At 37.3% G+C, this 23,435-nt stretch overlaps 1 protein-coding gene across 7 annotated transcripts in view; it reads left to right on the top strand.

The window, feature by feature from the left end:
* Positions 1–23,435, top strand: part of CPEB3 (cytoplasmic polyadenylation element binding protein 3) — a 199,305-nt gene that overhangs the window by 104,370 nt on the left and 71,500 nt on the right. For all 7 annotated transcript variants that reach the window (XM_055334401.1, XM_055334397.1, XM_055334398.1 and 4 more), the window contains 2 exons: positions 18,667–18,834; positions 21,136–21,225. In XM_055334401.1, the coding sequence (XP_055190376.1) occupies positions 18,667–18,834; positions 21,136–21,225 (258 nt within the window). The remainder of the gene's footprint in view (positions 1–18,666; positions 18,835–21,135; positions 21,226–23,435) is intronic.

Raw genomic sequence — 23,435 nt, 5'->3', positions numbered from 1 at the left:
CACTCACACCCCCCGCCCTCCTCCCCTTCTACCACCCCTAGTTCGTTTCCCAGAGTTAGGAGTCTTCATGTTCTGTCTCCCTTTCTGATATTTCCTACCCATTTCTTCTCCCTTCCCTTCTATTCCCTTTCACTATTATTTATATTCCCCAAATGAATGAGACCATATAATGTTTGTCCTTCTCCAATTGACTTATTTCACTCAGCATAATACCCTCCAGTTCCATCCACGTTGAAGCAAATGGTGGGTATTTGTCATTTCTAATGGCTGAGTAATATTCCATTGTATACATAAACCACATCTTCTTTATCCATTCATCTTTCGATGGACACCGAAGCTCCTTCCACAGTTTGGCTATTGTGGACATGGCTGCTAGAAACATCGGGGTGCAGGTGTCCCAGCGTTTCATTGCATCTGCACCTTTGGGGTAAATCCCCAGCAGTGCAATTGCTGGGTCGTAGGGCAGGTCTATTTTTAACTCTTTGAGGAACCTCCACACAGTTTTCCAGAGTGGCTGCACCATTTCACATTCCCACCAACAGTGCAAGAGGGTTCCCTTTTCTCTGCATCCTCTCCAACGTTTGTGGTTTCCTGCCTTGTTAATTTTCCCCATTCTCACTGGTGTGAGGTGGTATCTCATTGTGGTTTTGATGTGTATTTCCCTGATGGCAAGTGGTGCAGAGCATTTTCTCATGTGCGTGTTGGCCATGTCTAGGTCTTCCTCTGTGATATTTCTGTTCATGTCTTTTGCCCATTTCATGATTGGATTGTTTGTTTCTTTGGTGTTGAGTTTAAGAAGTTCTTTATAGATCTTGGAAACTAGCCCTTTATCGGATACGTCATTTGCAAATATCTTCTCCCATTCTGTAGGTTGTCTTTTAGTTTTGTTGACTGTATCCTTTGCTGTGCAAAAGCTTCTTATCTTGATGAAGTCCCAATAGTTCATTTTTGCTTTTGTTTCTTTTGCCTTTGTGGATGTATCTTGCAAGAAGTTACTGTGGCCGAGTTCAAAAAGGGTGTTGCCTGTGTTCTCCTCTAGGATTTTGATGGAATCTTGTCTCACATTTAGATCTTTCATCCATTTTGAGTTTATCTTTGAGTATGGTGAAAGAGAGTGGTCTAGTTTCATTCTTCTGCATGTGGATGTCCAAATTTCCCAGCACCATTTATTGAAGAGACTGTCTTTCTTCCAGTGGATAGTCTTTCCTCCTTTATTGAATATTAGTTGACCATAAAGTTGAGGGTGCACTTCTGGATTCTCTATTCTGTTCCACTGATCTATGTGTCTGTTTTTGTGCCTGTACCACACTGTCTTGATGACCACAGCTTTGTAGTACAACCTGAAATCTGGCATTGTGATGCCCCCAGCTATGGTTTTCTTTTTTAAAATTCCCCTGGCTATTTGGGGTCTTTTCCGATTCCACACAAATCTTAAAATGATTTGTTCTAACTCTCTGAAGAAAGTCCATGGTATTTTGATAGGGATTGCATTAAACGTGTAAATTGCCCTGGGTAACATTGACATTTTCACAATATTAATTCTGCCAGTCCATGAGCATGGAATATTTTTCCATCTCTTTGTGTCTTCCTCAATTTCTTTCAGAAGTGTTCTATAGTTTTTAGGGTATAGATCCTTTACCTCTTTGGTCAGGTTTATTCCTACGTATCTTATGCTTTTAGGTGCAATTGTAAATGGGATTGACTCCTTAATTTCTCTTTCTTCAGTCTCATTGTTAGTGTATAGAAATGCCACTGACTTCTGGGCATTGATTTTGTATCCTGCCACACTGCCAAATTGCTGCATGAGTTCTAGCAATCTTGGGGTGGAGTCTTTTGGGTTTTCTATGTAGAGTATCATGTCATCAGCGAAGAGGGAGAGTTTTACTTCTTCTTTGCCAGTCTGAATGCCTTTAATGTCTTTTTGTTGTCTGATTGCTGAGGCTAGGACTTCCAGTACTATGTTGAATAGCAGTGGTGAGAGTGGACATCCCTGTCTTGTTCCAGATCTTAGGGGAAAGGCTCCCAGTGCTTCCCCATTGAGGATGATATTTGCTGTGGGTTTTTCGTAGATGGCTTTTAAGATGTTGAGGAATGTTCCCTCTGTCCCTCCACTATGAAGAGTTTTGATCAGGAATGGATGCTGTATTTTGTCAAATGCTTTCTCTGCATCTATTGAGAGGATCATATGAATACCATCCTTTCAAGCATCATTTTTACCTGCTAAGTTCATATTCGCTGTGGAAAAATTGATCACTTGTCAATTATAATTTGCCAGATTTGAAAATTATTGGGCTGAAAGTGTCTTCCCTGCCATTATAAAGCAAAGCTAGAGGAGGAGCATTTATGGGGCAAACTCCATCACTCCTGTTCTTTGGGAATTAATCTAGTTAGGGAAAGGGGTATTTTTGTATTAACTTTAAGATCTTAACCCAGGGCAGCCCTGTTGGCTCAGCGGTTTGGTGCCGCTTTCAGCCCAGGGTGTGATCCTGGATCCTGGGATCCTGGGATCAAGTCTCGCATCAGGCTCCCTGCGTGGAGCCTGTTTCTCCCTCTGCCTGTGTCTCTGCCCCACCCCTCTGTGTGTGTGTGTGTGTGTGTGTGTGTGTGTGTGTGTGTGATGAATAAATAAAATATTTTTTAAAAAAGATCTTAACCCATTTTTGGGGGAATTTTTTTCAGGATTTTTTATTTATTTATTTATTTATTTATTTATTTATTTATTTATTTATTTGACAGAGAGAGAGAGAGTGTGTGTGTGTGTGAGAGAGCGAGAGATAAGGGGGAGGGGCAGACGGAGAGGGAGAGAATCTCAAGCAGACTCCATGCTGAGTGCAGAGCCCAACTCAGGGTTCAATTTCACAACCCTGAGATCATGACCTGAGCTGAAACCCAGTCAGACACTTAACTGACTAAGCCACACAGGTGCCCCTTAAATGAAATTTTTTGCATGACGATACTTAGATGGAAGCTGAAATGGATCATTAAATGTTTGTATAGAATTTAATTTTGTATACTGAAATGGTATTCAGAACATTAGTTTACAAGTTGTTTTTTTTTTTTAAGAGAGAGGTGGGAAGAGGGGCAGAGAGAGAGGGAAGAAGAATCTTAAGCAGGCCCATGTCCTATGTGGAGTCTGATGCAGGGCTTGATCCTACCACCCTGAGATTATGACCTGAGCAGAAATGAGGAGTTGGCTGAGCCACCCACGTGCCCCACATTTACAAGGTGTTTTTAAGAAACTGATTTTATTACAAGGAAAGTAATTAACTATTTGTTCCTCTGGTTGACTCATATAAGTTTATGTGTTCACTATTCTTGTTTAGAAGTCATATTTTCTCTCAAGGGAAAACACTACGTATGTGTTCCCAAATTTCTGTCCATGGCATTCATTTCATTACCTTTCCCTTAGGGAAGAATTTGACTCTAATTAGTCTATTTGCAAGTGGCCTTCATATGAGCAGATTTTTAATCACCAACAGAGCTGATGTATATTCTTTTTTTTTTTTAAGATTTTATTTTATTCACAAGAGACGCAGAGAAAGAGGCAGGGACATAAGCAGAGGGAGGAGAAGCAGGCTCCCTGCAGGGAGCCCAGTGTGGGACTTGATCCAGGGACTCCAGGATCATGCCCTGAGCCAAAAACAGGCGCTTAACCGCTGAGCCACCAAGGCATCCTGGTGACATACATTCTAAAGGCCATCAAGGCACTCCTTCCCTTGATTACACACTCAGCTAACAACCTATATTTGTTGAATACCAGCTTGTGCAGAGCATTCTACTAGGTACATGAGAGGATATTAAAAGGAATACAAGATAGTGACCTTGGCCTTTAGGAATTTAACAGTACAGTGAGGTGGTTACAAGTGTGAACTCTGGAGCTGGACTCTTAGATTCATATTCCAAGTCTACCATTTCCTAGCTATAAGATTTTAGGCAAGGCACTTAGTTCTGTGTCCCATTTTCTTCATCTATGAGAAGATGCTAATAAGATTTCTTATGTCATAAATTTATGGGGTGTGTTAAATGGCATTAATATGTATAAAGCATTTGAACTGTTCTGGTGCATAGCAAGTACTTATTAAGTGGTAGTTGCTATAATAATAATCACCATAGGGATCATAGGTAAAATACTGAAATTAGGACCAGGGTAGCACATAATTAAATTCCACGGTGAATGATGAAAGCAAACTGAAATATCTCACATTACTGCTTTAAATTGACTGCCTATCCTATATGTTATCTTGCCCCCATATCAGTCACCAGACTGATGTGAAACAATTTACTATATTTGATTAGATATGGAAAAAGAAAAAAACCATAAAAATCATGAACTACTTAAGGAAGCTTTGACTAAAACTCCCAAGTATGTCTTTTGTAAGTCTTACCCACCTCCCCAACTCAGGATGCTCCTCCTCACCCCCAAGACTGGATCTGTTCACTTCATGTTCTCTATTACCTGAAAATTTGGCAGTTGAAGATTTGAGTGAACAGCATTTCTCATTTACTTTTAGGAGTGTTAAGGTCTGATGAGTCATTTGTACCTTAGTATTGTAATCAGATTATTTTTCATTGAGCATCTGGCCAGAAACCAGATATAATGAAAGAATGTGAATTTGTTGTTTGGGAGAGAAATGTGTAATTTTGAAATACAGAATGTTTTATTTCCTCTCTAAAGATTTGCAGTTGGGGGTATTGGGTGGCATGACATCATTGGGCATGGGGGAAGGGACAAAGAAATAATGGTATGATATCAAAACATACCTAATCTCTCTTTTTTAAAAAATGATTTTGTTTATTTGAGAGAGAGAGAGAAGAAAGAGAGAGGAAAAGCTCAAGCTGGGGGTAGAGGCAGAGGGAGAGAATCCAAACAGACTCGGCACTGAGTGTAGAGCCCAGCACAGGGCTGGATCCCACCATCCCAATATCATGACCTGAGCTGAAATTAAGAGTCAGGTGCTCAATTAACTGAGCCACCTAAGTGACCCCATACTTAATCTCTTTTTAAGTGTCATTTATTAGTATTAACTCACCCTTATTATTATAAATTAAGTAGACTTTTGGGGGGCCAAACTAGGCAAATAACTACCATGTATTATACATTCTGTGGGGAGATGAATTCCAGGATATACATAATGAAAAGTATAAAAATTCTTTAATTTTTTTTGTAATGTGTTCCTTTTGTAAGTGATGTAAACAGTACTGCTATGCAAATTCAGAGGAGATTGTGGGTTTTTTTAATGGAGAATTATAGTGATGGAAAAAGGGAAGAAGGGATCCCTGGGTGGCGCAGCGGTTTGGCGCCTGCCTTTGGCCCAGGGCGCGATCCTGGAGACCCAGGATCGAGTCCCACGTCGGGCTCCCGGTGCATGGAGCCTGCTTCTTCCTCTGCCTGTGTCTCTGCCTCTCTCTCTCTCTGTGTGACTATCATAAATAAAAAAAATAAAAAAAGCAAAATAAAAAAAAAAGGAAAAAGGGAAGAAGTAGGGATTGAACTGGAAAATCCTTTTTAATATTTATGTAATGGGAAAGTGAAGAGGCCAAATGTGTGTGTATGATGTCTGAAGATAAGAGGGAACTAGCAGAAGATGTGATTTCAACTTCCTAGCTGAAAAGTCTGAATTTATTCTCCTAGGAGAGAAATTGTTTTCTTCAGTACTACCTTTTACTGTAAATGTCACCACAGATTATCTTTGTTTTTTGTTTTGTTTTTATTTGTGTTAAGCTAATATTATAACATGTCTTGCTTTTAAAAATGAATTAGAGTTCTCATTTACTTGATAGACCTCAAGTTTTCAAATTTGAAAAACTTTCTACTTTGAAAGTTATTTTAGATGACAGGATCTCCTAGCAATATATGTATAATACCATTGTCTAGTTCTATTAAATGTTGTAATAATGCGTTCTGTAGACCTTGAGTTTTGAAGGGGAAGAAAATCTTCAAAGCACTCTGTTTTTCAACCTGATGTACCCAGTACCTTAATCCCTTTCTACTTTTTCAGTTTACTTCTTAGGTAAAAAGATGTTTTCTGCCTATCTGTGATAATGTATGGAAAGTAAATGGAGAGATCATGAGAAAGAAACTTCACTGAAATTTTCACACGAACATATTCTATAAAACCAGAGTTAATTGTGTGTTAAATTTCTATACAGTTTTCAAGGGTCTCCATTTATGGCGTGTGTGTAGGTGTGTGTGCGCACGAATGCATGAAGAAATTCAAAATGACCACCACACGCTACGGTTTTTAATTTAGAGTGAATGGATTTTCTTTAAAGTGATGTCTGATTGTAATATGAAGATCTATAAATCAGAAAAGAAAATTAAAAGAGCTCTATTTATCTATATATGATATAGATAATGGACCACAATATAAATCCTTATAAAACTCTGTAACTTAAGAATCCATTGTGTCTTTTCCAGTGGCTGCCATAAGCAGGTGAATTTCTATTTAAGATTGTGTTTTAACTTGTGCTTCATGAAGGTTTTTTTTTAAATATAATATCTCTGCAGTCAATTTGAACAGTATCTCCAGATTAATTAATACTGAAAGTACTTAGAAAAGGTTTATGTGAATATTTTTTTTTATCTCTAAATTCACCATTTTGATACAGATACCCATGGTTTTCTTCTGTGTTTACATGCAGCCAGGAGCTATGGGCGGAGACGAGGTAAATTTTTTTTAATGAGATCTTTTGCTTGCCAAATTGTGAGTAAATATGAGTGTGTGTGTGTTTATACCCGTGTGTGTGTAAAACAATAATTATTGTATGGAATGTTCTAGCTTATTTTAGCAAAATAATTCTCATCACTTTCATTATAGTTATTTTTTGTTGTTAGTTTGTTCTTTTAATCCTAATATAGACATATCAAAGACGATTTCTACCTGGAAATTTTTGTTACATGATGTCCTTTATCCACAGTGTTCTTTTCATACTACTTAGAAGGCAAAAGTTAGGTTTTAGAGGGCAATTCTTGATCTTACAGATTGACTGGTGAGTTCTGTGTTACATCCAGAGGCCGATTTACCTTGAAACTAAAGAAGGCTGAGTTTCAGCGACCTTCACTTTCAAGGGGACCATCTCCAAGTTCTTTACCTTATCTTTGTGTTCTTTTTCTTGAAGTAGATCCTCAACTTGTATAGGCTCTAAGCCCCATAAAACTTGCATTCTCTCCTGATTATACCCAAACAAAATAATGTTGCTTTTATTTGTGTAATGCTGTTATCTTTCTAAAGCATTTCCATATCTATAATTCATTAATAATTTTATGAAGTAGGTAGGCTAAGCCTAATGTAGTGTTTCAAAGGAGTATGAGATTTAGGATCAAAGACCTAGGTTGTAATTACTGCTTTATTACTTCTGCCTGGTATCCTCATCTGTAAATTATGAGTTACTAAAACAAATCTTGTCCAACTTTAAGAGTTAGTGAAGGTATAGTGTAAAAAAACAGGAGAGGAAAACATATTCATATACACTACAAGCATTCTACAAATGTAAGTTGCTTTGGTACTCATTTCTATTTCCTTTTAAGTTAGTTAGTTATGATTTTATTTTTTATCCATGAGAGACACAGAGAGAGAGGCAGACATAGGCAGAGGGAAAAGCAGGCTTCCTGCAAGGAGCCCAATGCAGAACTCATTCCCCAGACCCTGGGATCACAACCTGAGCCAAAGTCAGATGCTCAACCACTGAGGTACCCAGGCACCCTTATATTTATTTATTTGAGAGAGTGGAGGAAGAGACTGAGGGGGAGGGAGAGGGATAAGCAGACTCTGTGCAGAGTGCAGAGCCTGACGTCGGGTTCTGTCTCTTGACTGGGATCATGACCTGAGCCAAGACCAAGAGTTGAACGCTTAACCAGCTAAGCCACCCAGATGCCCCACATTCATAGTATTTTGTTATTTATTCCACAGTAAATATTTGTTGAGTGGATAAATTTTGACAGAACCTAATATGTTTTTGAGTTACTACTGAAAACTTCATGGTGGAATCATATAGTCAGTTTTGTTTTCAAATCGTGGTGAAGAAAAAACATTTGTGTAGTTTATTATTTTTTAGCTGTGGAAATAAATACCATTTAATATTTTTAATCTTATTGTTTTTAAATTGAAAGTATAGTAAATATTATTAGAAATCATTTTGTACTATACATATAATTTTTCATGTTGCTAGAAAATTGATCACTTTTGGGAAGGAGTAAAGAATAGACAGTTTTACACAGAAAATAGACACCGTCTGGAGGGTAGATAGCAGAGACTAGCTTCTCCTCTTACACACTGATCAGTTACTACATCTTGTTGAAATTTTTCCTCTAGTGTCTCAGGCCTCATCCTTCCAATTTCATTTCTATTGTTTCTTTCTTTCTGAAACACCACTTTGTCCATATCATCCAGCTTCTCCCTATTTAACCAACCTCTCATCTCCATTTTCCCCACCCGACCTTCCCCTAACTAGTCTCTGTGCTTTCCCAGTCTGGCGATGCATCACACATACTGTCCTCCCTTCCTTTCATTTACTTATCTAAGGCCTATCCTTTGCATTTAAGCCAAATTTAAGCCTTATCTCTCCCAGGAAGCCTTGCCCACTGGCCTTGCAGGCAGTGTTTTCCTCTGCTGCTTCTATTGCCTTGCATTCTTCTTGTATTTTCCATATGCTCCAATTCTTCAACTAGAGATAAGTTCTTTGAAGACAGTTGTTGTATCTTGTACCTAACACTGTGGCCTACATATAATTAGCACTTATTAAATGCTCATTGATGAAGATTGTTTTTGAAGTAACACTCTACACCTGTGTAGATCAGTTTGGCTTCATATTTTTAAAAATTATCTTTACAAATCATAATATATTAAATACAGACATAAAGAATAGTAAGATCACCAAAATTTCTAAGTGCCTGAAAAAATTACTCTTCCTTTTTCCATGTTACCTTCCCCATATCTATTTGTTAAGATTGAATTAATTGTTTTCACAAGCTTGGTTATCTTTGCATCAAGTGTTTAGCTAAATACTGCCCAGAATGAGTTGGTCCCTGCTCTCCGTAAGTCTGTAGTTTGATAACTATAGATGAAGATAATGATGAGAGAGAGAAACTGTGTGTGTGTGTTTGTGAGAGAGCAAGAACATTAGAAGACTGAATGTTGACTTTTTGTAATGAGAAAAGAACAGGCAGAAAATTTTTGTTCCATACTTTTATTTAGTCTTCTATTCCCAAAGCTGAAAAAGAAGTCATCTTCCTTAAATGTGATGACATAGCTATATGAGATGGGGCAGGTGTTTTATCATATCTACTCTCATTTCCTAAACTATACTCATCTTGGGCCAATGCTGCATAGTATAAATTTGATGAACTGGCAGATTTCCTCATGCTCATTTATTTATGTAATCAGGGATTATATTAATGCTTGATTTCTTTCCTCCAAAGAAAGTTTAGACTTTCCCAAAAAAGCATAAAAAGTGAACTTGGTGGAAGTTAAATTAAAAACCTGAACTTGCTGATGTATGTTCCCTTACCTGTGATTAAGATTTAGCTGTTACTCATATTCTATACATTACATATACATGTTGGTAAATATTTTAGGAATAGAAAGCAAAGGAATTTATCCATGGCAGTTTTGAGATCTGTCAGTAAAGATTAAGCCAGTGGAATCTTTCACCTCTCCTGATAAACCTGAAAAAGCTTGTTGGAATAGTTTTCAGGAACTATTTGGATAATGAAAGAGGAGTGGGAAGAAGTCCTCTCCAGGTATGTGATTCAACTTGAAAGAAAGCTTCAAGGTGAGATTGGCATGACCAAATGGATGGAGCATATGTCCTAGAGTATATGTATTGGGGGCCAGCTGGAGAGGAGAAATTGGCAGTGAAACAGTCTGTGCTGCCCTGATGAATGGTTTTTGAAATAGAAGCGAAGACTCAGGGACGCCTGGGTGGCTCAGCAGTTTAGTGCCTGCCTTCGGCCCAGGGCGTGATCCTGGAGTCCTGAGATCAAGTCCTGCATCAGGCTCCTTGTGTGGAGCCTGCTTCTCCCTCTGCCTGTGTCTCTGCCTCTCTCTCTCTGTGTCTCTCATGAATAAATAAATAAAATCTTTAAAAAAAAAAAGAAAAGACTCATCAACACAGTTATGTCAGGCTTTGGAAAGGGTTTTGTGACCAAGTAACGAAAATAGGAGAGAACTTGGACATCAGCTGAAGAAGGCTTAGCTGGGGATACAAATATTAGAGGGTAGACCTTGGCAAACCAAACACTTCCACCAGTGTAGTTGAAATAGTTCGTAGTAGGGAAGCGGAATAAGATATGTAAGAATAGGACTTGAAAATGAGTGATTGTATATAAAGTATTTAAATATCTAAGTATATTTCCCTTTAATACGCACTTTTATTTTAAAGAAATGTTCCATTAGACAGATACTGATTTCTCTTCCTATATTCCCTTATAGAATCGAAATGACTCTAAATTTAACATTTTCTTTCTGGAGTATTCTCACTTTCACAAACTTTCATATGTACCTTCCTGTGCAACTGCAGACCCTGTTAGAAACTAGTCCAACAGGTCGTGTCATGCAAGAAATTTGCCTACACATTTCACACCTGATTATATGTTGTGTTTTTCATTTCACATGAGCTCTTAAGGTGTCTAGGAGGCTTTGTTCATAAGTACACATGTTGGCTGGGCCAGTTCTCTTGATGTTTAACAGAATTTCTTAAAAAGCAGCAAAGAAAATATAAAAGATCCTTTTAAACAATGTAAATGAGAAAATACAAAGAATGATCAGTTACTTTACTATTGGGGTTACTGTTGTATTGGAGTTACTATTGTAAAATATACTTCTGTGTATATTTAATCCATAAAAATCTATTGACATGTATGAGGTATTAATCTTGGTTTAGTAACAGAGGTTCAAAAAATCCAATGAAACAATTATGTGCCAAGTTGAAGTTGAGTCTTTTTGCCAAAAGCCTGCCCAAGAGAGGAAAGATTATCTAGATCAGTGAGACCATGGTACAGATATGTCATCCTGTTAATTCAAACCCAGTTAGGTGAGGGCAGCCTGGGTGGCTCAGCGGTTTAGCACTTGCCTTCGGCCCAGGGCGTGATCCTGGAGTCCCGGGATGGAGTCCCACATCGGGCTCCCTGCATGAAGCCTGCTTCTCCCTCTGCCTGTGTCTCTGCCTCTCTCTCTCTCTCTCTGTCTCTTGTGGATGAATAAGTAAAATCTTAAAAGAAAAAAAAAAAACCCAGTTACGTGAGCTTTCTTGTCTAAAGGAATGGTTGATCCCTCAGTGAAACATCAACAGCTGAAGAAATTTCTCACTGTTCATGGTTATAATATGGGAAATGTTATTCCTTATAGTAATGTGGAAATTTGAACACAGGAAATGGTGGGGGGAATAAGATCACAGTTTTTCATTTTTGCAAGAAGTTGGTCTGGGAGGATCTTAAACAATGATGGAGGGGTTCTGGGCTCTCCACCCTAATTTCATTCATTAAGTGTTTGTGTGCTTGTTATGGGGTCAGATGCTGTGCTAGACTCTGGACATGTTCTGTCTCCCTATAAAGTGTTCGTTCATTCTAGTAGGAGAGAGACAATAAGTAAAACATTTCCATACTCAATAGTTGTGAAAAGTACTAGGAAGAAAAAAAAATGGCAGGTTCCCTCTAACCTAGGATGGTTTTCTCTGAAAAGATGTTATTTAATTGAAACCCAAAGGATGGAAAGACAGGTATCTTTAAAGAAAAATTTTTATTGTGGAAATTTTCAAACATACACAAAAATAGTTTATTGAACCATCTACCCACCAGTTAGCTTCATTTTTGCCAATTTGTTTCATATGTTCCCTCTTTCCCCCCCCTTAGAATGTTTTAAAGGAAATTCCAGACATAAGACAACTATTTTAAGAGGCTTGAGGCAAAATACTGATAGATGCTACAACATTGATAAACTTTGAAAACATTATACTAAGTGAAAGAAGGCAATTACAAAAGATTGCATATTGCATGATTCCACTTTTATGAAATGTCCTTTCTGTTGATACAGAAAGTAGTGTTTCCCTAGGTCTGAGAGAGTTCAAAGAAAATGGAGAGTGGCTGCTAATGTGTTAAATGGATGAATTGTATAATAGGTGAATTGTATCTTCATCAAGCTTTTATTTAAATAGTTGGGGGTAAGTGAGGCCCAAAGGGGCTTTATGTATTGGAGGAAACAGGCCAGAATGAGCTTGGTAGGAAAGAAGGAAGGGTGTATTAAGATGAAGTTGGAGGAAGGAAGGAAATACGATCTTGCTGGGCTTTAGATCCCTGTGAGGATTTTGAATGTGGTCCAAGTACAGAGGAAATCTATGAATGTTTTAAAGCAGAGTCAAATGATCAGATTTATGTTTTTGAAAGAGCACTTTGACTACTACTGTTTAAAGGGAAGTGAGAGAAGTAGGTTGTCTAGTTCAGAATGAAGGTAGTAGTCTAGACAAGACATGATGGTGTTTTAGCATAGAGTGATGGCAATAGAGTTGGAAAGAAGTGAAAAAATGGAAAATAAATTCTAGAGAGTGGAATTAACCTTTTTTAATGGCATTAAACTAAAGAATTGAAGGGAGTAAATAAGGCAGACTCAAAAATGATACTTAGGTTCTAGCTTGAACAATTGGGTGAATTGCGATGCCACATATTGTAATGGGCCTGGGAGAGAATATGTTCAAAGTGGATGTCAAGAGTTCATTTAAAAACACATTAAGTTTGTGATGCCTAAGAGATACCCCTATAGTAATGCCAAGTAAGATGCCCTTTAATATTTGTATATTAGGGCTTTATGAAATATTTTTGTGTAATAAAAGGAATTTTACTGCTCCCAGAGATTTGAAAACCATTCATCTGTTCAAATCTCTTGTTAATGTAAATAAGAATCAGATGTGTGAAATGTTTTGTCCAAGGTCACAGAGTAAAGCTGGAACCTGACTATCCTGACTTTTAGGCAATTTTTTTTCCTTAGGGGAGTCATACCTCAGAATCCATTAAAAAAAAAAAAAAAGCAAAACTCCTGAAATGACTCATTTCTGAGCTACTTGCAAAACGAAGATGAAAATGGTCAGGCTTGGAATGGAAGTACTGGGCTAGAAGTATACTGGAGCTGCTGGATTGACCACAGAGGCTTTGGTGGGAGCTTAGAGGTGAGGCCTGACCTGCTGTGGCAACCCATCATGGCCAGTGGGCTTTTGTTTCACCATCATAAACTGTAGGAAAGGGAGTCCCCTAAGTAAGCAAGAGCTTTGGACAAGCCCTCCTGCTTAACTAATTCTTTATGGGTTTCTTATTTTGTACTTTTCTTACAAGGCTCCTACCTCTTACAAAGCGTTCAACATACTTTTAAGTTCCCTCTACATTTAGAGATTATTTGTTCAGTTACTGGACAAAAAAACTACATTCTGGTTATTATTTGAAAATAGAGATCATAAACCAGACCATTGGTAGAAGGGAAAGCCAAATGACCAAAATTGCAGCTGTTGAAAAGTATTCTTCTTCTCTTGCAATACTCAGTATGAATATTTTACATGGAAGTATCAGATTCTAAAGCAGACTAATATGCTAGGTGCATAAGAATATAATTTTGGGGAAGTAACATAGCTTACCTAAAATGTATTGGTCCTGGGCAATGTTTTTATTAAAGAAACGTAGTATGTCAGAGAGATGCTAGTTAGTGAAGTAGCGCCTCTTGTGGGACACAATTTGGGTGTAGCCTTTTAAAGTTTCAGTTTCTAGTAACACATATTTGGAAACTAAAATTTTACTAGTCTTCCCAAGGATGATGTCTTCAGGGGAATTGTAATTATGCCAACCAAATGAATGTATAAATACTGACCTCATGAAGAACCTGGACAAATCAGAATACCAATGTTTTAACTTATAGAAATGAATGTAACAGAAAGACAATTCTAGTGGCTGATTATGTGTCTACTACTTTAGGAGTCACAGTGGTACCTCTTCACAGTAGCAAAGTACTAAATTAGGTAATAGAACAGTCCTTCAAGAGCTAATAATTAGAGCATAGGGAAAGATGGTTTTTAGGCTATGGAATCATCAAATGAACCATTCTGTCCACAGAGGAATAATCTTACCAGTATGATAAAACTCTCTTCTTTTGGTCTATAATTCTTTTTTTTTCTCTATATTTCTTTTAAATGCTTCCTACAGACTTAAGTTTTTGTCAGCACTTAAGGCAACCATGTTACAGTAAGGTTGACTAGATTATAGATTTTACATTCTGTTCCTGAGGATATACTTTCTTTAACTTGACTGAACTTGGATGTTTCCCAAGGCTCCATATACTTCACACAGTATCACTTTTGGTGAATGCCTACTACAGACAGTTAAAATCGATTTTAGTTGCTCTTAAACTGAGCATAGGGGTCACTGGGGAGATTGTTAAAAGTGCAGATTTTCAAATTTGAACTCTATGCATTCAGATTAAGTAGATCTGGATATTGGGCTCTGAGATCTATATTCTTAGTTCTTACCCACAGAGAAACATCATAATATATGTGGATTCTTCGCAGTTTCATTTCCAAGGATAACTTTATCACTAAAGTCTATAGTACTCTAGGTACTACTAATAAGACAGAGGTTTGGTTTTAAAACCTTTGCAAGTTTCCTAATTACCCATAACCAATTTTTAAAACAGTCCAAATTTTTACATTTAACCCTTGCTTTTATTTTCTTCACCAAATACAGTCTGGGAAGCTATGGTTATGTTGGCTACACACAAAGAAAGTTCTCTTTGTTCCAGAATGTCTTGAGTATCTTCTCCTTCTTCAGTGTTCTTGTTCAAGATTTCCTCTTTCTCTCATCTGGATGGTCCCACAGTTCTTTAGACTCTCACCCCACCCCCTCTTTCTGTGGGTGCAAGTTGCTGGTGAAGGTGATAGTAGCTATTGTAGGATGTGGAGTGGAGGGAATGACATGGTCACAGGCATCTCAGAAAAGTCATTCTGACAGGATGGAAGATGAATTAGATGGGAGTATCAGTCTCCAGGAAGCGAGTGAAGTTAAAAAGAAAGCTGTTATTAAAAGGAAATATTAAATTTGGAAAATGGGGAAATTTACTATTGCTTTTGTAATATAGAACATAGAATATGTTTGAGCAACTAGAAGCAATAGAAAATGTCTCAGTTTCCTAGGACATGGTTCCATCTCTTGCCATTCTCACCCATATGTGCTGTGTTCCAGCATATACTTGCAGCAGCTTGTCTTTGCATGTACTGTTATCCTTTTCTGGATACTGCTTCACTTTTAATATTTATTGAATACCTTTTAAGTGCCCTCATTAGGACATGAAGATACAGTGCTGAACAAGATTAAATTGGTCCCTGTCTTAATAGAGCTTACAGTTTAATGGGGCTGAAGAATGAGATACCAAATATAAACCCACACGATAGTGTAATGGTGACTGGAAAAGTTTAGGAGAAGTGCTATGAATGGATAAAAAAGGGAACCTAATGTAATGTAATCTTAGAAATTCAGGAGAGTTCCACCTGAGGAAATGACTTTTCAGCTGAGACCTGAAGGATTAGTGGGAACTAACTAGAAAACTGGGGAGTTGGGAAGAGTATTTATTTGGGGGAGAGGGAAACCCCTTGTACTTAATGTTGGAGGCAAAGGAGAAAGTTTGAGGGAGGTCTGTCTGTATGATTGGTGGTTACTGAACCAGAGGGAAAGAGGCAGCAGCTATGATGTAGGAGATGGCAGAGGCCTTATAGTTTACAGTAGTGTTTTTTGTACTTAATTCAAAAACAGTGGGATATTAATGAGGGGTTTTAAGGATAAAGGTGAGGAGTGTGTCCAAATTAATATTTGAAAATGGTGACTTGGGCTGTTGTATGGAGAAAGCATTGTGGGGTTGAAGATAGAATCTGGTAGACTAAAGAGGCTGTCATATAGGCTTATTAGACCCATTAGTTCAAGGCAGAGATGATGGTGATCTGGACCCCAGAGTGTTAAAGACTGAAGATGGGAGAAGTGAATAGACGAATTATTTCATAGCTTGAACTGATAGAATTTAGAGAGAGAGGTTAGATGTGAAGTAAGAAAGAAAGGGAGATGTCAAGGAGGACTCCTAGATTTTTGGATTGAATTGGGTGTGGATAATAGTCATTTCTGTTTTGAGGTTGTAGAGAATGCTAGAGGACTTGGTTTAGAGAGAAAGATCAAGCTGTTTTTTTTCTTTTTTAAGACTTTATATTTTTATTTGATTGAGAGGGAGCATAAGCAGGGGGAGCGGCAGAGGAAGAAGGAGAAGCCGACTTCCTGCTGAGCAGGGAGCCCAATGTGGGACTCGATCTCAGGACTCTGAGATCATGACCTGAGCCAAAGGCAGACGCTTAACAGACTGAGTGGCCCAAGTGCCCCAAGATCAAAGCTGTTTTGAAAGTTCTTTCTCTATGGATTCCTGCGCTTTACCTTAGAAACTCCCAACCTTACAAGACCTTCTTTTTTTTTAAATTATTTATTTATTTATGATAGTCACAGAGAGAGAGAGAGAGAGAGGCAGAGACACAGGCAGAGGGAGAAGCAGACTCCATGCACCGGGAGCCCGATGTGGGATTCGATCCCGGGTCTCCAGGATCGCGCCCTGGGCCAAAGGCAGGCGCCAAACCGCTGCGCCACCCAGGGATTCCTTACAAGACCTTCTGCTCAAGTTTGCCTTCCTGTGAAATCACCCTAAAGGACACTGCCCACCCCCATCTCCCATAGGACAATAAATTGTGTTTGTGGTATGGTCTTCTCTTAGTACTTCTTTCTTTGTTTTATATTATGCATTTGCCTGTCTTTCACCAGACTTGATTTCTTTGTCAATAATTTTCAAATAACTCCTATTTGGTGATCTAGGATATGGATAAATATTTCTTCAAGTGTTTCCCACTGAGTTATATATGTTAACATTTCCTTTATCCTAAATCCAGGTAATGCTGGATCAAATTAGTTTACTGCAGAACTTTTCCCAGCCTTTTGTATTCTAATGTGGATTGTGAATGTGTGGGAAGGGCCTAAGATGTACAGTATTTTCCAGTATTATTTAGTTGTCTCCTCCATCCCTGCCCCCATCAGCCTTTGTTTTTTGAGCATCACATGTTACTAGTGTTGAGGATAAGAGGTGGGGATAGGAGTTTTCTGTAAGAAACGCTGATTTAGGTGTGTGGCTGTCACAGAGTAAGCATGTAACTCTGAGTGTGGACTATGTGAAAAGCAAACCTGACAGTTGGAGTACATCTCTGGATGTCGTTGGAAAGGTCATTTTGCCTATAGTTGGCTGCAAATCTATTTCTTTTACCCCCAGTGATCAAAACAGACATCAAGGGATGAGAATTTGCTGCCTATTGTTTGTTCCTGCCTGGCTCAGAAAGCTAGGTGACATGAGGTGACAAATTTTATTCTGCTTCTTTGTAGCTAATCTGGGAAGAGCTGAACAAAAAATTCTTAGGTCCTTTTATTTATTAACTCCCAACATCAAAATAGTGCCTTTCTTATACCATTTGGATTGTTCATGAAGTAAACAGAGTTATATTAGTAGCCATTTTTTGGTAAAAGAAATAAATGTTCAGTATTTTTATAAGGTTATTTATATTCTATTTTAAAAGTCTGTAGTGACGCAGAAACTAGTAGGTTTCAGGGAAATATAGCCAGGGTAGACTAAATGGGGAAGATACTGTTCTTTTTTTGTTGTTTTGTTTTGTTCTTTTTTGAAGAGTGTATGAATTTATTTTAGAGGGGAATTCTTTCTTTCAAAAGTTTGAGTGCTCAAGACAGTTCATTTTTAGAGTGTAACCTAATGGAAAGTTTTACCAGGAACTCACTGACTCAAACAGGAAATATGTTTATTTGTTTTTAAACTGAGATTTTATTTTGTAATGCTGGATAGCATTATTGTGTTACATTTATTAACAGACTCTAACTGCTGGCATCTTTCTTACAGTCATGTAGAAAGGGTAATGCCTTTGCTGTATAGACTTTATTTGGATTTAGAATTAACAATGCAAATTTTTTTGAGCGATATAAACTACTGCCTAGATTAGTAGGGTAAGGATGTCATAACCACTTCTGTATCTGTACTCCCACATCTTAATTTATGTGTTCTCATTTACTTGTTCCACCTGTTATTATTGCAAATGTTTGTTCCCAGATTGGATTAGCTCAGAGTGACAGGGAAAATTTGATCATCTATAGTCCTGCTAAACCAGAGAGGTTATCAGCTTTTGTTATCAGTTTAATATTCCCTCCATTGTCAGGGCCAGCCAGTCTGAACCTTTGAGCAAATAAAAATCTGTGAATAAAGATTACTTTTTCATTTATTTTAAGAAATGCCTGGGGAAAGGAAAAAATAACTGCTGAATACTCTTAGCAGCAGTGATAGGGACAGTATGAGTAAAAGGTAATGATTTTTAACAGTGAAAACAGCTGTAATTTTTGATGCTTCTATCAATTTAGTTATTTATGTATTATGCATACCTTTACACAAAAATGATGGTATTGTCTAAGCTCTGCAATATGCAGTCACTCATCCTATTGTAAAAATCACAATTCAGGATACATTTTTTTTTGTATGGTTCACTCTATGCTTTGGCTCCTAATAAAGCATTTGTTATCCAAGAAAATAATTTTAACTGTAGAAACTTCCACATTTGTTTCAGGTCGGTCTTCTCTCTTTCCCTTTGAAGATGCCTTCCTGGATGACAGTCATGGTGATCAATCCTTGTCATCTGGCTTAAGTTCTCCCACTCGCTGTCAAAATGGAGAACGAGTAGAACGTTACTCAAGAAAGGTGTTTGTTGGAGGCCTTCCTCCTGATATCGATGAAGGTACAATGCATTCATTAATGACTTTATAAAGGCCAAGTTTGTTCTCTGTGTGATTTGACCCTGCCTCTCCTCTCCAAGCAGCTTTGGAACATTGCTATTTTCATGTTTGGAGGATGAAAATATTCAATAGATGGGGATGTAATAAATGGAGCATTCCAGGTCTGGTGTTTAACTGTGTTCATATAGAGAGGTCTCCCAACAGCTTCTTGTTTCCTAATCATTAATTTGGGGATAAGCTGTAAAATAATAATGAAAGTTAACATTTATGATACTCTTTATTAGCCCATAATTATGCTAAGCACTTCACATTATCCAATTTAAATCCTTATAGCTATCCTTTAAAGCATATCCTACCAACTCCATTTTATAGATAAGGAAACTGAAGAGAGAGTTTTGGGGTTATGTAGTTAATGGCGCAGCTGACATTCAAAATTAGTCTGATTCCAGCACTTTTGCTCATGTTCATCACACTGTCCCATCTCATATTTTAATATAGATATCTATTAATAAAGAGCTCCCTTGCCTTTAAAGGAATAAAGACTAATTAGAATTTTTCTTAATAATGTTCTTGCGATACTGTTGATATAAAAGTGAGTTTTCACTTATGCCCAAAGCCAATCAACACATAGTAGGTTGTCTATAAGTATTTGTTGAATGGACGAATGAAATAAAATTATGACAACTTAAGGGAAAAAACAACAACTGTAGTTCTAGTAGGCTTTGGATCTGCCATAAAAATATTGTTAAAAAAATTGTTTTAAAAAATAATAATAATAAAACAATTGTTTTGTCAGTATTGTTTTAGCTGTGATATTTCTCTAGTTTATCATGATTTTCTTTTTTCATGATGAGAAAGAAATACTCTAGAAATAGTTTAAGACTTATTGCTTTAAAGCCCTACAGACCCACCATTTGCTTCAACATGGATGGAACTGGAGGGTATTATGCTGAGTGAAATAAGTCAATCGGAGAAGGACAAACATTATATGGTCTCATTCATTTGGGGAATATAAATAATAGTGAAAGGGAATAGAAGGGAAGGGAGAAGAAATGGTAGGAAATATCAGAAAGGGAGACAGATCATGAAGACTCCTAACTCTGGGAAACGAACTAGGGGTGGTGGAAGGGGAGGAGGGTGGGGGGTGGGGGTGACTGGGTGACGGGCACTGAGGGGGGCACTTGACGGGATGAGCACTGGGTGTTATTCTGTATGTTGGCAAATTGAACACCAATAAAAAATAAATTTATTATTAAAAAAAAGAGGGATCCCTGGGTGGCGCAGCGGTTTGGCGCCTGCCTTTGGCCCAGGGCGCGATCCTGGAGACCCGGGATCGAATCCCATATCAGGCTCCCAGTGCATGGAGCCTGCTTCTCCCTCTGCCTGTGTCTCTGCCCCTCTCTCTCTCTCTCTCTTTCTCTCTCTCTCCTCTCTGTGACTATCATAAATAAATAAATTCAAAAAAAATTTATAAATAGCATTTCTTTAAAAAAAAAAAAAAAAGCCGTACAGAGATGGAGACTCATTTTCTTCCAAACTATTCTCATACTAGTGTTAATATCATCTATCAATTGGATTTCTTTTAAGACAAAGTTAAGATCATGGTTGAGAGAGTAGCAACTTAAATCTGAGTAGGAGCTAAGTTATAACCTGCTTTGAGTCAGGAATCAGAAGGAAAAGGTAAATTTATTGAGCTATAACTTTGGAAACATTTTCTTTATAGGATGTGTAGTAGGTAAATAAGTATGAGAGAAAAGATCATTGGTTTTTAACTTTTTATCATCAAATGGAATTACCTACATAACACCTGACTCCTCACCAAAAGAATTATCTATTTCTAAAATAATCTTACAGATAATAATCTTAGATTACTAATAATCATAACCTAATATTAATTATCTTAGATATTTTAGAGATTATTTTGCATAAGTGAAAGTACATTTTAAATATTTTGTGTACTTCTGCATTTTTTCTAAAAACAGAACATTCCTCTATTTAGAATTCCTTTTTTTTTTTTTTAACTTGACAGGTCACCTTAGCTAATGTCAGATTTTTTTCTTGCAAATACTTTACATCAGATTTGTTGGCAGTGAAGAGCAATTAATTATAGTTAGAAACACACTCTGCGTGGTTGAAAGTGCATAACCAAACATACCCAGCAAACAATTGTACTTCACTTAGTAGGTTTGCCTTCTGTAATAATGCTTTAGAAATAGCTCTCAAACTATTTTTTAAATAAAAATACATGCCTTATGCTTGCAATATATTTTTTCTCTTGCTAAGATTCCTTCTTTTTTTTATAGATGAGATCACTGCCAGCTTTCGCAGGTTTGGACCTCTTGTTGTAGATTGGCCTCACAAAGCTGAAAGCAAGTCGTATTTTCCTCCTAAAGGTAATCATTTAAAATGTCTCCACTGCCTGCCTGTTGGAGAGCTAGCATGACAGTTCAATAAAAAGACAGCCTTTTAATTCTTGAAATAGCAGTTGGCTTCTTTCCCTGAATTAAGAAAATATTTTAATGTTGATCACCTGTTTGTGTCTTACTGTTTTCATTTGGAGACTATTGCCCCAGAAGGACACTGATTGTTTCAGGGCATCTATTGTAATGCCAGTGAGATCGATCCTGTGAGTCTGTTGTGAATGAGCCATGTGCTAAATTTTCATTACTTGAGAGAAAATAATCTAGGGTTTTGTAGAATGATAGTGATAGGAGAGGAAAAGATTTTTAGAGTCAAATTTTATTTGTATCCCATAGTCCTGTGGTTTTATAGATCTTATAAACTCCAAACTTGGAAAACCTAGTAGCTAAAAAATGACATTATATAAAATTACCTTTATTCCTGTCTGTATTTTAAGTGACTTAGCTTGTTGAGGAGTGGAGGACAAACTAGCAAAGAACTCTTCACATGAATTCATCCTTTATGTTTAGTAGGATTTTATTTTATTTTTTTTACTCTGTATTTATTTATTGTAATTTACGAAGACATGAAAGTTCTTACTTTTTTGTTCATAGTTTGTCATTTCTGCAGAATTCAGGCAACTTTTCTAGTGATGTTAACTTTGGGTAAGTTCCTTGAATTATATAGGAGAGTGTTTTGGGTTAAAAAGGAAGTTTTCTTCATGTGTTATATTCTGTAGATATGTTTCAAGGATGTCTTTCATCTCTTAAGAACTGGTTTTTTGATATGTATTATTATTATAACATTACCACAAGAAAATGAAGTCAAAAATACCCTTCCTGTGCTTTGTACAGGAATGAAATTATAGCTTAACTTGGGAAAGGCAAATGGCTTCCTCTTTTGTCTGGTTTATTAGGTTTCTTTACCACCTATAGTTCTCCCCACTATCTCTCTAACCTATGAAAAGAAGAGGATGTTTGTTTACTTTTAATATTTCCTTTTTAATTTTCCTCAATTAATTAAGTTTTATATTAATCAGAAAATAAAAAAATAATGTTAATTATTACATTGACAATAATGTCACCACTTCGTGGTACATGTGTGACACTATGTAAAGACATGTTTAAAACGTGTTTCTAAGAGTGCTAATAATTCCTTGAATCAGAGCAGTATTTCAGTGAGTGAATGAATTCACCACACTATGCTATAGATAGTATGCTCTGTAAAGTCACATGTATAAAAAGATATTCCTAAGAGTACTAGTTGCATGTGAGCATCAAGACAGTGTCCTCTCAGTGGAAAAAATGTGTTCACCACACTGTGGTGCATGTAGCATACTCTGTAAAATTACACATATAAAAGATATTTCTAAAAGTGTTAGTTGAAAAATAACATCATGCTGAGAAGGTTATAAAAACTTCTCTGGGATAAAAGGTGTCAGGTGATCATCATAAAAAAAATGAAGATAAACCTATATAATCGTGTCCAAAGAAAATGATCCCAAACCTACCCCTATCAGACATAATCATTGCATACATTTTATTAAATACCCTTCTGATGTCTCTTTATGAATGTGAACATTTATCTGAAACTTGGCATTTTACATAAATGAGGTAACACTTACATGCTGTTCAATAACTTGCATTTCCCCCTCAGCAATTTCAACATCTTTCTGTAAGAAACCTACATTATTTTAATGACCTTATTTTATTTGATCTGTCCTATTGGTGGACATTTAAATTGCTTCCAGCTATTTCCTCTCATGGATCATGCTTCAGTGAATATCCTTATGCCTTCATCTTTTTGATGTACCTCTTAGGTACACTACCTCTTAGGGTAAATTTTTTTTTTTAAGATTTTGTTTATTGGGATCCCTGGGTGGCGCAGCGGTTTGGCGCCTGCCTTTGGCCCAGGGCGCGATCCTGGAGACCCAGGATCGAGTCCCACGTCGGGCTTCCGGTGCATGGAGCCTGCTTCTCCCTCTGCCTGTGTCTCTGCCTCTCTCTATATATGTCTCTCATGCATAAATAAATAAAATATTTTAAAAAAAAAAGATTTTGTTTATTTATTCATGAGAGACACACACACAGAGAGAGAGGCAGAGACACAGGCAGAGGGAGAAGCAGGCTCCATGCAGGGAGCCCGATGTGGGGCTTGATCCCGGGACTCCAGGATCACGCCGTGGGCCGAAGGCAGGCGCTAA

The sequence above is a fragment of the Nyctereutes procyonoides genome, unplaced genomic scaffold (assembly GCF_905146905.1).
Source record: "Nyctereutes procyonoides isolate TBG_1078 unplaced genomic scaffold, NYPRO_anot_genome, whole genome shotgun sequence".
In the NCBI taxonomy this organism is placed as follows: Eukaryota; Metazoa; Chordata; class Mammalia; order Carnivora; family Canidae; genus Nyctereutes; species Nyctereutes procyonoides.
Note: the sequence above shows the minus strand (reverse complement) of the source record. Positions and strands in the feature narration are given on the sequence as shown.